The 16,028-nt window shown below is 27.6% G+C and overlaps 1 protein-coding gene across 2 annotated transcripts; it reads right to left on the reverse strand.

The window, feature by feature from the left end:
- Positions 1–5,546: 5,546 nt before the first annotated feature.
- Positions 5,547–9,914, reverse strand: LOC137816469 (uncharacterized). 2 transcript variants are annotated; one of them, XM_068619611.1, is made up of 11 exons: positions 9,658–9,914; positions 8,743–8,827; positions 8,527–8,643; positions 8,141–8,408; positions 7,891–8,024; positions 7,424–7,782; positions 7,217–7,316; positions 6,995–7,054; positions 6,796–6,879; positions 6,602–6,718; positions 5,547–6,004 (listed from the first exon to the last, which is right to left on the reverse strand). In XM_068619611.1, the coding sequence occupies exons 2-11, from the start codon at positions 8,818–8,820 to the stop codon at positions 5,705–5,707; spliced, it is 1,617 nt and encodes a 538-aa protein (XP_068475712.1). In that variant the 5' UTR covers positions 8,821–8,827; positions 9,658–9,914; the 3' UTR covers positions 5,547–5,704. The 2 variants fall into 2 exon arrangements, with proteins under 2 accessions (XP_068475712.1, XP_068475711.1); XM_068619610.1 differs by having other exon boundaries at positions 9,304–9,900.
- Positions 9,915–16,028: the final 6,114 nt, after the last annotated feature.

The following is a 16,028-nucleotide window of genomic DNA, read 5'->3' on the forward strand; positions in this document are numbered from 1 at the left end:
GTCACAAAATAAAGTTGCTTCACGTGCAAAGAATTTAAAATCAACAACTTGTGTAATTTTCTTTTGGACACATTTTGAAATGCTAATAATAAATTATATAGTAACAAAACGTGCGTTTCATAAAAAACAATTCGGAGCTTAATTTTGACCACTCTTGTAGCTGTAGACTAACCACTATTAAGACATCTTCAAACAAATGAACGAATATAATTTTAAATTTAAATATATTATTGTCTATGAAATATATTCTCTTTTGTTAAAATAATTAAATGATCCTCGCAAAAGATATTTTTTCTAATTTAGTTTGTATTATTTTAGTTTATTTTTTTTGTAATATATATTTTTTGTTTAATATCTGTAATATTCTATGCATTTTAGTTCTTTTTGAAAAAAATGATAATTATAAAATTAAATTATTTATATATATCATACCAAAAAATGGGTACTTTACAAAGAAAAACATAAAAAAAATTACAAGTACTACCATTTTGTAAAAACAATTATATGGACCAAAGTAAAAAAAATAACATGTTTAAATGTAAATTTTGTCACTATGAAACGGTAGGTGAGCCAATAAATTAAAGTGTACGTGAACTGGAAAATAATACCTCTTTTTATTTTATGGATTAATATTAATAAATATACTATATCCTTCTCATAATTATTGACAATATTTTAGAAATTCAAAATCTAAATGATTATTTTTTTAAATTATATATGTATTTAATAATTACAATGTGAGTAGTTATTGTAATTACTAATATCATATTTAGTAGAAACATTTTAATATAAATATAATACTATTATATCTACTAAATATTTCTTAATTCATATATTAATTTTAATGACTCATTTAATAGAGATGATAAAATGTTGTATTTATTCTATTATATATATATATATATATATATATATATATATTCTTGACACAAAAAATAAAGATTCAAAATTAAAGTTTTGTTATTCAAATTTTGTAAGAAAAGTATTTGAATCATAATATTAATTTAAAATATATATTTATATCATAAATTTATATATAATATTACTTAATTTTATGGTTAAGTATTACTTTTGATATTGAATGGTGGTATATTCTTTTATGATCTATACTAATATTTAACTTTAGTCTCATTGCTAAATGTTATTTAAGATTAAGGTTGCATACTATTTGATATACTTTTGATTTTTATAATGGTTGGATATTAATTGATGTTATAAGAAAAGTTACTTACATTATTAATGTTCAATTTTTGTAAAGTGAAATACTTACATTGAATTTCAATCATGTTTTCCTTAAAAATTTATGTAATAAATATATTAAATTTTAAAATATGTCTCATACATTATACAAGTAAAAATACTAGTTCTTTTATAGACAAGGGATGAAAATAAGAAGATAACTAATATTGAAGGTTCTGATTTGAATTTTTATAAACCGTTAAGAGACTTAGACTAGAACAAACATATTATGTTATATGTATTTGTATTTATAATTATTATGAGACATAAATTTAAATTATATTACTTGCTAAAATATTAAAATTAAATAATTATTTAAATAATTTAAAAAATATTATTTATAATTTTAAAATTAGGATGATAAAATGGGTCGGGTTCAGTGGGTCGGTCCACCATCATTTAGGTAGGACGGGTTAACTTTTTGAATTCACCACAATTCGCCAACCCAGCGGGCCAAAAGTGGGACAAGCTAGTCCGTCGGTCTATTCTTCTTTATTTTTGACACTTTTAAAGAGGAATATCATACTTTTTGAATTAAAATTGGTGGTGGTCCACTACTAGAAAATCATCAAATATAAATTAATTTTAGAGACTAAAAATAATTAGTTGCTATATTGATTACATTATATAATATTTTAGAGATTAAAAAAATTATTGATTTCTAAATTAGTTTATACTATTGGTAAATAGTTTCTAAATTGGTATCTAATTAGCTATCAAGGTCTTAACTACCAATTATTTAGATTCTAAATTTGGTAGCAAAAACCTTCGTAACTAATTAGATACCATTTTAGAAACTAATTATAATAATAGAAACTAATTTAAAAATTAAAAACATTTTTTAGTCTCTAAAATAGTATATAATTTAGTCAATATAGCAACTAATTATTTTTTGTCTCTAAAATTTGTTTATATTTAATGATTTTCTTGTAGTGGTCAATATTTTATATAGAAATTTATTTATATTGATTTCTTTATAAATAATTTTATTCTTTGAGGTATTGTTAATATTTATTTTATTTTGTTAGGTATTAAACCTTCTTTTATTCAAATATTAAAGTTTGATTCAATTTCATTAGTCTTCCTTACATTTTTATTGTCCAAAAATTAATATCAATCACTACAATTAAGTAAATAGATCCAAAACAAAAAATATAAAAAATAAAATAAATAAAATAAAAAAGTGGTGAGCTAGCGGTCAACCCACCAATTATTAATTTCAGCTTGTATCACCTTGAGAGCTTCATTTTGCTTATTTTTGACGGGCAACTGATGAATTGTGTCAAAAAGCCCCTATTTAAAATATTATATAAACTTCTTACAGTATTAAAATAGTCACATCAATAATACAATTTTTATATTTTTCATAATTTGCATAAATATATGAATTAAAATTCAATTTTTAGAAAATTTAACATAGTTTTAATGAAAAAATTAATTTAAATATAATTATATCATATCTCTCCATTATTAACAAAAAAATTACATTAAATATTCTTTTCAATTGTTTTTTTTTCTATTCATAAAATTTGAATTGGAAACTTTGTTTATGAGAAATGAATAAGATGATTGGAACCAAAGTCCTATGATTATTGTTTAGGGTTTAGGATTTAAGGATTTTAGGTTTAGAACATTTAAGGTGGTCAAGGATAAGTGTACCCTTCACCAGTGTGTCTTAGATAATCTTTTTCTATAGAGTGTTATCTCATATATGTAGGGAAAATCCTAACCTCTCTATCATAGTCATGATTCTGTTTTAATTGAGTAATTAAGGCTAATTAATCAATAGTCATTACGTTGGATACACAGATTGAAAGACTAGCCATTTATTATATATCATTAGACTAGAACATGCCCCAGCCTTAGATGTAGGTCTGCTACTTGTCTTATTATTCTGTTTGTATTTAGTTATGTTTTTGTTTTTCTTGTAGAGTTTTCCAACTGTACAACACTGTGAGAGGATGATTCTTTGGTCCATTAATACCAATTGGGGTGTTATGTAATGGTTAGACATGGTCCATGGTCATCCACTGTTGCAAAAGACAAAGTTAGGACTACTTAATGCTCTTTTCAGTACAAATATATATCTTTTTTAACTAATTCTTTTAATCCAGAATAAAGTGGTACCTTCAATCATAATTCATTATGAAGTGAACATCAAACCTTAATCTTTAAAAAAAACATATTGATGATTCTAGGAAAGTGATTTAGACATTCAAAAATGATGAATGAACCATTAAAATTGGTGAATGATAGTGTATGTTGAAAACTCTTATAAGATTGGTCAATTAAAAATAATCATTGGCATCAACTCCAATGTCTAAGTCAGTATAATATGAAGTTAGAAGCGATAAAGAATCAATGATTGCATATCTTATAATATTGAAAAGGAGTTCTTTATAAATCTTTTCACATATCATTTGCTTGTAAATATTGTAATCAATGCATGGTTGATTTTTCTTCTTCTAAATATTCAAATAAATTCTAACCCACCACATTAAGTATATTAAACATGAATCCATTATTGCATATTTGATTAAAGATTTGTGATTACTTCACAACAAAACACATGTAAATATATTGGATCAACTAATTAAGGATTATGCAAGATATTAAAAGATTTAAATGTAGAAATGATCATGTAAGTTTGATGGTTTCTAAGCAATATAAGAAGATAAATGGTCATTCCCAACCAATATGCTAAATGCACTTATAATTCTCTAGTTTTAAAATAAAGATTTACATGATTAAAAAATAATAAAGATAAATACAATTTTTAAAAAATTATAAAAAAATGTGTATAAATAAAATATTGATTGTTGGAGATCCTATATCGATTAAAGATAAAAACATTATTTTATAATATATAAGTGAGTGCAAACTTATATCAATTAAAGATAAAAACATTTTATAATACATAAGTGAGTGCAAACTTTAATTTATAAGTTAGTTTTATAAGATTGAATTATACCTAAAGTCTATTTTTTAGTGGTATAAAAACATTTAGAATATATTTTGTCATAAGTTTATTTTTTTTTTTATGTAGTCTAAAACTCTGTCTCATTCTCCTATCCATTGAATATTCAAGTTAAAAAGAGCATTTGAAGAATCCAAAACTACACTATAACTTTCCTACCTAACTCTCTTAAAAACTCTTGGTTTCTGAAATTTGATTCCTTCGTATGAATATGTTTGTGCATAGAACTAGAGGGGACCATGTGAAACAGAAACAAAAATTGGGGTTTGGTTTATGACTACAACTTGGCCGAAAATTTTTCATAGAAGATCAAAAGAAGTGGTGTGGTTCCATCTTAAGCATGTGGGTATGGACCAGTAAAATCTTAAGGAATCCAAATCTGGTCATCTAGTTGGGGTTCTCTTGGTAGTTGGCAACACAAGAATACAAAGAGAAAACTTAGTTAATGATTTTTCTTTTATGTGGCAAAGGATTCTTGCTGCTTCCAAGCAATCAAAGCATGTTGAATGCCATTATGGAACTGCAGTTAGAGCACTTTAAGGTATCATGTATACTCATTAATTGAAGATCACTCTTCTGCCTCACCATAACTAACCTGCCATGAAATGGACCACATTTGCATACTGGTTTATAATCTTCCCTACCTGCGAACGCACCTTTGTTCATTGATTGACATGTAACAGATTTGGTTTAATGTAGACCCTCATAGCTTTATCTGTCTTTCAATGCAGTCACAGATCAACATTTGCTTGCCCACAAAAAAATGATCAAGATTTTGAAGGGTGGGAACATTCAAGTGAGGGTTTAAATTTGGTTTAATAATAAGCCTTCTAGTTTTAAGTGATATGTACCGGTCGGACCTGTACGACAACTAGAAGTTAAACATCCAGTTAAGACTGACCGAAACAACCAAATTCATTACGTCTAAATAGAAGATTAACGAGACTAATCAATGGGTAATCATTAGGTAATACACTCTTAATCATGATTCAAAATCTTAATTCGGTCTAATAACAAAAGATTCATGATAATCATATAAATAGACACAAATTTTAAGAACCAGGTACGATATCATCCAGTACTAATAGCACCGAGTGCCGAATACCAAGATCTCACTTGAGCGTCAGAGTGCCTTTTGCAGGTACCATCTGAACTTGGATTTCACGAAGACAAGAAGTGGAGGAGTGATAGGAGAGGCAGTAACCGACCGAGAAGGAGGGCAATCGTTCTCTCGGTTTCAACCCTATTCGAGAACATGATATATCATTGGTTTAACATGGACTCAAATTTAATTGGAATGACAAGTAGCTTTTGTGGAAAAGCTACACACTTGCATAGTTCAAATTCCATAGCTTATACAGTGATTGTTTTATTCACTTTAGTTAAGAAGGAATCTGAACATTTCTACCCAAGGTTGTCTGTATGTATGATCTACAGTTGTATAAAGAGTTGCAGTGAAGCAATGTACATGGAATTACTAAAGTGAAATTATGTGCATATCAAGTATCTAAAGCTGAAATCATATGGCATTATTTGTACAAATTGTGAGAGGGGCTCAGTTTTTCTTTCCTCTAGGAGTTTTATGGCTTGTTTCCCCAGTTCACTTGGTAATTGGAGGCAGATCCAGTCCAGCAATGATTCCAAGTCTTTTGCAAAGTTCAGCAAATACCAATCCAGTAACTTAGGGACAGAAAACTTTGAAGTTGAAAATCCAATTGCTGCCTGTAAGAACTCTCTTTTGGCCACTTCCAGTTCATTCTCAACCTGGGATGCAGTGTAAACTCTCACCTGCATTTAGCATAGTTCATGACAGATCCATAAATAGATACATTCAAAAAGGTATAGAGTTATCAAATCTTGACATGATTGACAACATGATTCCATGATATCCATTAATACAAAAATGAAAATCAATGACAACATATTATTATGACTGATCTAATCCACCTGTCATAATAAATATGAGGATGACAAAATTGTAAATAAGATGAAATTTATATGTAAGTTGTTTTTATAACTGATATAAAAAAAACTATTATGTCAGTTACTATTTTAAATGACATAAAATATGTTTATTATGTTGGTAAAATCGTTACAAAAAGTTCTATAAAACGTTCTGTTTGCACTAGTGATCGTTTGACGCATGTTGCCAACCCCACCTAATGGCAAACAACTTGGTTGTTGAATGGTAAGTATATTAGCTTTTATTAATCTGCTTTAAAAGTCATATCAATGATTTGTTTTTATTGAACGACAAGTTAAAAATGCATGGAAATTAATCTCGTTTTCAAATGTCTAATGATGCAAAGAGACAAAATGTTAATCATAAATGAACAGAACCGAATGTGGGTCTATGAAAGATTACATAATTCTGTGTAAACTTACAGCAGGAGAGGACCATGTTCCACAAGAGAGAGCAAATGTCACTAGAGGTTCTGACAGTTCCAGTCCATACATGCTTCTTGCTGTCATTTCATGATTTTTTGTTCCCTTGGAAAAGGTCTGCTTGAAAATTTGGTGGTTAACTCTTTATTCTTCTCATTCATGGAAAAGCTATAGAGTTGAAATGGAACACTTACAAATCTCCAATGATAAGGAAGTCTAAGAATGAAATGCTCTATGGTTGTTGCACTTAGCACGTGTCCACCCACATTTATTGTTGCCTGAGTAACAAGAAAACCACATAAATTGTTGAGAACACACTCATGCTATGTTTTACTAAACTCAAAGAACAAGCAAAATAAGAAACAAAAACTACTCTAGTTGTCCATCGTGTACCTTCCGCATCAGTGCAACAGCCATTTCAGGACTTTCTGGTATGCCATTTTCTATGAATGCCTGAAGCAAAGTAAAACTAAAGTACCATCATTATTATGGTTTGAGAAGGTAATTAAGTTCACCACATAAGATCATTGAGGAAAAGATATAGAAATTGTGTTGGAAAAAAAATTTAGACACAGATTACACTAAGTGTTGTTGTAATGAACATAACTGACATACATTCATCATACAGGAGTTGTAGATGTTTATCCAGAATGCAAGCTTCTCCTGATGGTTGAGGTTTTCTAGGTTGACAGAGGCTAGTTTCCTAAAAAGAAGTCTGCAAATTTTCCAGAGTCAAAAAACTAAAACTTCTAATTTGACAAATAATAACAAATTAAATGTCATGGAAAAAGTAGACACAGTAAATAGAAAAATGTTACATACTTCAAACGGTGTAGTAAAAACAAAGTATTTGCAGTTCGTTTTGGATTGAAAGATTTAGCATCAATTGCACATAATTGCTTGTATGGACCAATATCCCTCTTCCCAAATTCCAAACAGATGCCATATGGATCCCCAAACACTGTTTCTTCATCACACATTTTGGGTTTTAGATCCCACAAGTGTGGAATGTCACATGCAGAACCTGGATTCTTCACAGCACTCATTCTCATGAGAATGCTTGATAAGCACTTCACAATATTTTCCGAAATTATATTTGGTCTCTCAGCTTCTGATGAACTTTTATGTGGACTATGGTTTCTCAAATCTGCAATTTGCTGGCTGTTCAACCTTGGTTCTTGCTGCACATTGTGAAAGCTCATATTCATCGACTAAGAAATAATATTCTTCAATTTCATTATCACACACAACTTAAGAATTATTTCTGAAGTATACTAAACATGACACACCTTTATTTTTGGATGATCCAACCTTTTCTGGGGTGATTTATTGTGAAGTCTTTTGATTGCATATTTGTTCATATGGTTGGATGATTGGTTCCTGCTCTTGGAAGAATTACTACAGGATTGATTCTCCTTATCCTCTGGCAATCCAAAAAGAGAGGAAGTCTGACTAACTTCTTTTGCCACAAACTGAAGGCTCAAATCTGAAGCAGCAATTAATAAATCAGAAGCTGTGAAACATAATTGAGTTTCTCACCTGTGAGAGTTGTGGTAGGCCTTGTTGCAGATTCTGCAGCTGAATTACCAACTGTTTGGGATTGAAGCTTCAATTTTTCCAACTTGGGACTATCCATGGTTGAATTTGACTTGTTTGGAGGAGCTGAAACTGAATGTTCAAGTTTCCTCATAGAAGATGACATGTAGACAGCTTCCTGGTACAAATCCTGTCTGAAATGCACAACCTTCTCTTCAAGCCTAACAATTTCCTCTTCCAGAACCGCCACTTCAGCCAGAAGAGCTAGTATCTATAGTTTTGAAAATCAAAGTTCAACTCTCAAATTTCATTTTCAATCTCTTTCTAACATATCAAAGACTAGAGTGCTTGTGTTCAGAAAAAAGAACTAGAGAAATTCATATACTAACATATGGAGGGAGATATGGAGGAAGACGAGGCAAAGCTCCCAATGGCCTGTTGAAAGCCCTCTCCAATGCTCTATGAATGTTCTCTTCATGCCTAAGCTTCTTCTTCAACCTATCCACCTGAAAAGTTGGAGAATTCAGCTCAGCTGCCAGCTATAATAGACCACAAAGTCATACCCCAAACAAGGACAAGGAAAAGAAACAGTGACACTGCATTACATCTTGTTTCAAAGCCAATTTTCTTTCTCTGCTTGAGGCTTTTCCACTTTTACTTGCAATTCTCGAGCTTCCCTGCATCCTCTACCTTCTCATTCAATGCAAAAAAGTCAGAATCCACCAAGAAAAGAAGACAAGAACGAATATAAAATCAAATCCAATACGCTAACAAAGGGAGAAACAGAGGACTTTAGAACAAATAACTAATTATGGATTATGAAACAGTTTTTTCCTTTTCTCTTAACACACCCTCTTTTAACACCATAAACTGATCTGTGTCATGTTTTTTCTATCTCATTGAAACCCAAGCCAAAGTTTGTGAAGAAATTAAGTTCCTCAGACACTTTAATAATAAAAAAAATGATTTTGGGCTATTACTGTGCAAACTGTTTTTCAAACACAAACGGCATGAATGCACCCTTCTCTGACTTCTGAATTTACCAAACTTCAATTACTTTTTCATGCGCTATTGAATTGGAACTACAACTCATACCCAATAGCAAAATTTCATAGCCAAATTCATTGAAACTGTGCTCAATTACTCTGGGTGATTAAAGATCAAACCTTTTTTTTTTATCTTGACATTAAGAGAATGAGCTGAGTGATCCAGAATGAGACTGAAACACCATGAGAAGAAGATGCCAAACTGTTTAATTCACCACTTCACAATGAAGATGGTGAATACAAAATCAGAAACAGTCAAATACTATACATGGTTTGAAGAAAAAGAAGAAGAAGAATAGGAAGAATAAGATGGATGGTGGTGGAGAAGAGTGTTCCACCCCTTTGGGATAAAGAGAGAGATGTGTGATGAAGGTGCTTGTGGTTTGGTTATGGTGAATGGAAGTTGGAAGAAATGGCTGGTTGTGTGAAAAAGACTAGAGAATAGAGGTAGAAAGAAGAGCTTCCAATTCCAACCTGGTCCTGGATGCAGAATAAGACACAGCTAGCTTCTCAGATTCAATTATCAATATCATGAAAAGCCACCAATCTAAGCTTATGTCATCATGAACCGACATGCATATTTCCCTGTCTTCAATTTTAACTCCAAAATCTTTGCGCTTTAACTAATAACTATTCACCTCCACCATTTGCTTTTAACATCTTCTCTTCTTCCCATGCTGTTAAGCTCTCTGCGTGTGTAATTAGTGTACTGAAACTAATCATTAACCTCCTGTTATGGTGCTTTTAAGCACCATTTGAAACAAGATTTTTGGTGGGGATTGGTTACTTTTTACTGTGGATAATGTGTTGCAGTTATTTTATGCAGTAAATAAGTTTATGGGGTGCTGGTTTTTCAGCCAAAAGCTGCACAAATCACATGCGTTGCCAAGTAAGAACTTCTTTTCTTGTTTCCTGATAGATTAATAAGAATCCAATTTCAATGAACTATCATATATTTTTCACCTTTTTTTTTGGATTTAGATCTAAAATGGTGTAGAATCATAGTATCAGAGATGAACACAATAAACCACCAGCCACTGCAAAATTATACAATTTAATCCAAACTTCGGAATAATCTAATTTATCAATTATCTCTTATATTTTTATATTAAAAAGTTTTTTTTTATTTTACTTCTATCACAATTTTGTTTTTAAAAGACATTTTAGTTATTTATGAATTAAAAGACTAAGATATATTTAAACTACTCTTAATCTCAAATCCTAATAAATGATATGAGACTATATATTGAATGAAATAATTTCGATCTTCTACTACTAAAATCTAGATACATAAAAAGAAGAAAAAAAACTAAATAAATTTAAAGTTCTCTTTTTTTATCCTTTATTTCAAATTTTATATTTTTCTCTTTTTCTGCCATCTAAATCAAATGAATAAATGATGGATTGTAGGAAATATAAAATAATTTTATTTAAGATTTTAATTGTATTTAAATTAAAGTTAATAAAAATTCACCATTTTTACCCAGGAATAAAACATGTAAGGTCTTCATCTTCAAAATTGAAAGCAACTTTTTTTTCCAACCTTTTCAGTACATTCAAAAGTGAGAGGATATATCATAAAGTTTAATGATTATTTGCAAATATAGTAGAGTGAGGACAAAGAACTATAAGCACAATTAGATTCTTAAATTAAATAGTTTCTATAAATATTAGGTGCCAATTGAATTTTTCTTCTCTAATTAAGCTAATTTAATAGGCAATAATCAAGATTTTGGAAACTTCAGTGTTGTTTATTCTTTGGATAGTTTTTAGTTTGCACTTTCAAATTAAGCTAATTGAGTTAACTTCTGAAAAAATTAATTAAAATAATCAAACTTAAGTGCAGTAAAAGTTTTGTTCTCATTGTATTAAATTTGATGTTTTGCTTTTTTTTCATCATAGAAAGTTACATGCATGTTATGGTTAGATGAAATATATTTTCTATACCCAAAAATAATTAGACACTATAATGAATTAGAATATTCCAACTAGTTGCTTCTCTATGTATAGTAATTACGTGGCCAAATGATAGCACTGGGGTTATATTCTCATACTAAAAAAAGTTTATTTTAAAAAATAAATATCAATGGTTAATAAGTACATTGAAATATAAAAAAAATTATTCTCTAATTTAACCAGTTTTATATTAGACCTAAAACATATAACATAAAAATGAAAATTTACATTAGTTTCTTAAATAATTTGAAATAAATCACTACAAGAAAATCATGAAATAAAAATCAATTTTTAGACACCAAAATAATTAGTTGCAATAATAACTAAATTAGAAACCATTTTAGAAACTAAAAAAAATTGATTTCTAAATTAGTTTCTATTATTATTAAATAGTTTCTAAATTGGTATCTAATTAGCAGTTTTAACTACCAATTATTTAATTTTTAAATTTGATAGCAAAAACTTTGGTTACTAATTAAATATCAATTTAAAAACTATTTAACAATAATAGGAACTAATTTAAAAACCAAATTTTCTTTTACTTTTTAAAATTGTCTCTAATTTAGTTATTATTGTAACTAATTATTTTGGTATCTAAAAATTGATTTCTATTTCATGATTTTCTTGTTGAATTCAAAATAATCTAACCTAAATAAGGTCAAAATATTTACAAATATGAATTATATTTATGTTAGTCTGACATTAATGGATCAAATTTACATTAGTATGAGTTGTTGAATGTCACCTTAATCTCAACTTCAGATTTTAATTATCTAATTAACTTTTAAATTGATTGATTTAACTTGAGTTTAATATGTATTTGACGTGAAAAGGAAAGATGTATCCATTAGGTTAGGTCACCATTCATTGCATTTGCATAACATTTTTTATATAATTTGCATGCATTTTGTTGTTGGTTTGAGTTTATAATAAATAAATATAGTTTATGGAGACAAATGATTTATTATCTAATACTAAAAAATATTTCTTTAAAATTTCACGCAAAAAGAAATAATTAATTACCTTTTTTAGTTTTATTATTTATTTATTTTACTTAATCTGATTTCACTGTTATACGAAAATCCAATTAAATATCTCAATTTCTTAGACACAATTGACCACTTTCTATTTAATTAGCAGTAAAAACTATTTTGATGTTTAAGTTAGTATTTAATATGTGGTAATTAAAAATAATAAATATTATTTAATAATATTTTTATTTTGATTAGAATGTATATTATAAGATAGTAATGAGTTTCTGATATACTGAATTTGAATTAGAATGAATTATCAAGTTAATCTACAATAATATTTGGTATTATAATTATACCAACAATATAAGAAAATCATGGAATATGAATTATTTTTTTGAAATAAAAAATAATTAGTTGCTATAGTGACTAAATTAAAGACCATTGTATAGACTAAAAAAATTTTGGTTTCTATATTGATGTCTAATTATCAACCAAGATTTTACAAATTATTTATATTCTAAATTTGGTAGCAAAAACTTTGGTTGCTAACTAGACATCAATTTAAAAATCATTTAACAATAATAAAAACTAATTTAGAAACTAATTTTTTTTTAATCTCTAAAATGATCTCTAATTTAGTCACTATAGCAACTAATTATTTTTTATCTCTAGAAATTGATTTCTATTTGATGATTTTAGTGTAATCATATTATAAAAAGTAATGTTTATTAATATTTGACCATGGTTAGTACTACATCGTACAACTTCCAATGGATATAATAGAAAATAAAAATAATAAAAGAGAGAGATAATTGTGTATAATGGTGAAAAAGAAAAGGGTCCTAATGGTGGAGCCTCCCCAACCAAATCTTTCTCCACACTTCTTGTGTCAGATCAATTTTCCATCTCAATTTTTTCATTTGAAAATGACACAAAATAATTAACAAAGAAAATTCGTTAAAAATTAAAAAGATTATTGAAAAATGTAAATTTATCTGTAATTTTGTATCGGTCAATTAATAATTTTTTAATATATATATATATATAATATGAATGCATACTATTCATATTTTTCCACCTTTCTTCCTTGTAATACAACTATCACTTTAATTTTTTTACACTTTTTTTCCATGTAATATAAATACACACGATTCATCATTTCAAAATATTTATTTTTTCTTTGCAACTTTATATTAGTAAAGGAGTATTTAAGTAAATGTATGTTAATGGATATTGCAAGGTTATTACTTCATTTACAAATTCATAAAAGAACATTTAAATTACTTGTAAGTATTCATTTAAGATATCAATTTTTATGTGTGACATACCCACAAGTACATCAAGAATAAATTTTGTAGGCATGTGTAAATATGGATCACCAATCATTATGCTCTAAATCCAAGTGTTCATAATTATATTCGCTACATTAGGGTTGAACTCATTTTTAGAAACTGAAAAAAGAAAAAACGATTGACACCAAATTATAAAAATGGTTGAGTTCTAACAAATTTTGTTCGATTTTTCCTTTTCATTATTCAATTTGTTTTTTTTTTCACCTATATCCTTGGTATTCCTTTAAAACAAGCTCAATTTAATAAAAAAATGGTTAAATATATTTTTCATCCTGTCACTACAAGAAAATCATGAAATAGAAACCAATTTTTAGAGACTAAAATAATTAGTTGCAATAGTAACTAAATTAGAGACCATTCTAGAAACTAAAAAAAATAGTTTCTAAATTAGTTTATATCATCGTTAAATACTTTCTAAATTGGTATCTAATTAGCAACCAAAATTTTAGAAACTAAATAATTGGTAGTTAAAACCTTGGTTGCTAATTAGATACCAATTTAGAAATTATTTGACAATAATAAAAACTAATTTAGAAACCAATTTTTTATTTAGTTTCTAAAATGGTCTCTAATTTAGTTACCATTGTAACTAATTATTTTGGTCTCTAAAAATTGGTTTCTATTTCATGATGTTCTTGTAGTGTGTACTGTAATATAAAATTAGTTAGTTTTTGTCTCTGCTTCAAATTTTAGACCATCTATTGTAGTATAAAAATACAAAAATGATTGAAATAGATCTTTCTGTATGTGAAATTTGATTCAATTTGAGATTTTACTTCATCAAATCAACAAGGAATCTTAAACAAACTATCAATATATCTTTGAAAAAAAAAACTAACAATCATTTCAAAGAAAGATTCATTCTAATCATTATCGAAAGATTAAACTGGAAACGAAAACTAATTTTGTATTATAATACAAGGACGAAAAACATATTTAACCTATAAAAATATACTATATGTTTGAAATAAACTTGTTTTAAAAAAAATTGTTTAATTTTTACTGTTTACTTTTGTTTTGGAATGTTTCAATCCCTGTCCTATAATGAAACATATCATGTTAAGAATTAAAGTACAACTAGGAGTCTCAAAATGAACAGGAAGGATAATAAAATAAAACTCCTAAACTTATCATAGCTGCTTATTGATATTAAATCTCAGTAATGTATAATCTAAAGTTATGCACATTCTTGTATTGAAACATCACTGCATGTGATATCAAAATTTCTATATATTAGTTTTTCTTTCTCAAAAATTTACTTATTTGGTCCAGTTCTAGAATAAAATTTTATCCTAAAGTTTATTTAGTTCCGTATAAAAATTCCAGTAGAATGTAGCCTATGTTTCCCCTACTGAGCAGTGCTATTAACCTAGTGATATAGCTATACGTTACTATATAACAACTGTTTATCATTATTAATAAAAAATCATATTTAAATTATTTCTAAATTTTATAAATTTCATTACAAGATGAAATAAAAATCAATTTTTAGACATCAAAATAATTAATTGTAATAGTAACTAAATTAAAAACCATTTTAAAAACTATTTTTTTTTAAAATTAGTTTATATTATTGTTAAATAGTTTTTAAATTAATATCTAATTAACAATCAAGATTTTAGAGATTAAATTTAAAAATTAAATAATTGGTATTTAAAACCTTAATGACTAATTAGATATCAATTTAAAAATTATTTAATAATAATAGAAACTAATTTAATTTTTTTATTTATTTTTAAAATAGTCTTTAATTTAGTTTCTATTTTATGATTTTTTTATTTTGTTTGGATACACAAAATTAAAAAAAAAATTATTTTAACGTTATGGGAAGTAAAACAGGGACGTATGAAGGTGCAGGAAGAAGTCTGAATTTTCTTGTGTCCCGTGATCTGTGTCGGTGTCTGAAAAATTGTAAATGAATACAAAAATTAAACCGGAGCTTAGTTTCCGTACAACTTAAAACGTAAGATGTTTCCAAAATAAAACGTGAGGAGTAGTGTTTCAGTACCATTTTCATTGCCCCAACATTCGTATCTACATTCATATTATATGTTCAATGCCACTGAATAGATAAAGGAACAATTTATGTGTGTTGTAAAAAGTGAACAATTTTACCTTTTCTTTTTCTTCCAAAACTTTTTCTAGCTAGGTGGGGACTGATTTGATGACAAAGATATGAATTTAAATGGTTGAGCATTCAAAATCATTGTCCTCATCACTCACTTTCAACCATGATTTGCACCTTCTCTCTCTCTCTCTCTTTTCAATTCTATATCAGAACAGTTGAGAAACATGGAAGTAAAAACAAAGAAAAAAGATTATATAATACAAAAACTTCTAATATATGATTTGCATGTTCACTCACTGATTACATGTGCAATATGCAACTTTTTAGGTGAATATGCTAATTAACTAACAAAAGTGCTTGTTAAATAAACATCACTTCTCCATTGCATTGTACCAGTTTCAGTGAGGAATATATAGCTTCATCATCTACCTAACCCTTAACCATATGTCTCCCCTTCATGAACTCACATGGTAGGGATATATATAAATATATATA

Source organism: Phaseolus vulgaris, chromosome 1 (assembly GCF_000499845.2).
Source record: "Phaseolus vulgaris cultivar G19833 chromosome 1, P. vulgaris v2.0, whole genome shotgun sequence".
In the NCBI taxonomy this organism is placed as follows: Eukaryota; Viridiplantae; Streptophyta; class Magnoliopsida; order Fabales; family Fabaceae; genus Phaseolus; species Phaseolus vulgaris.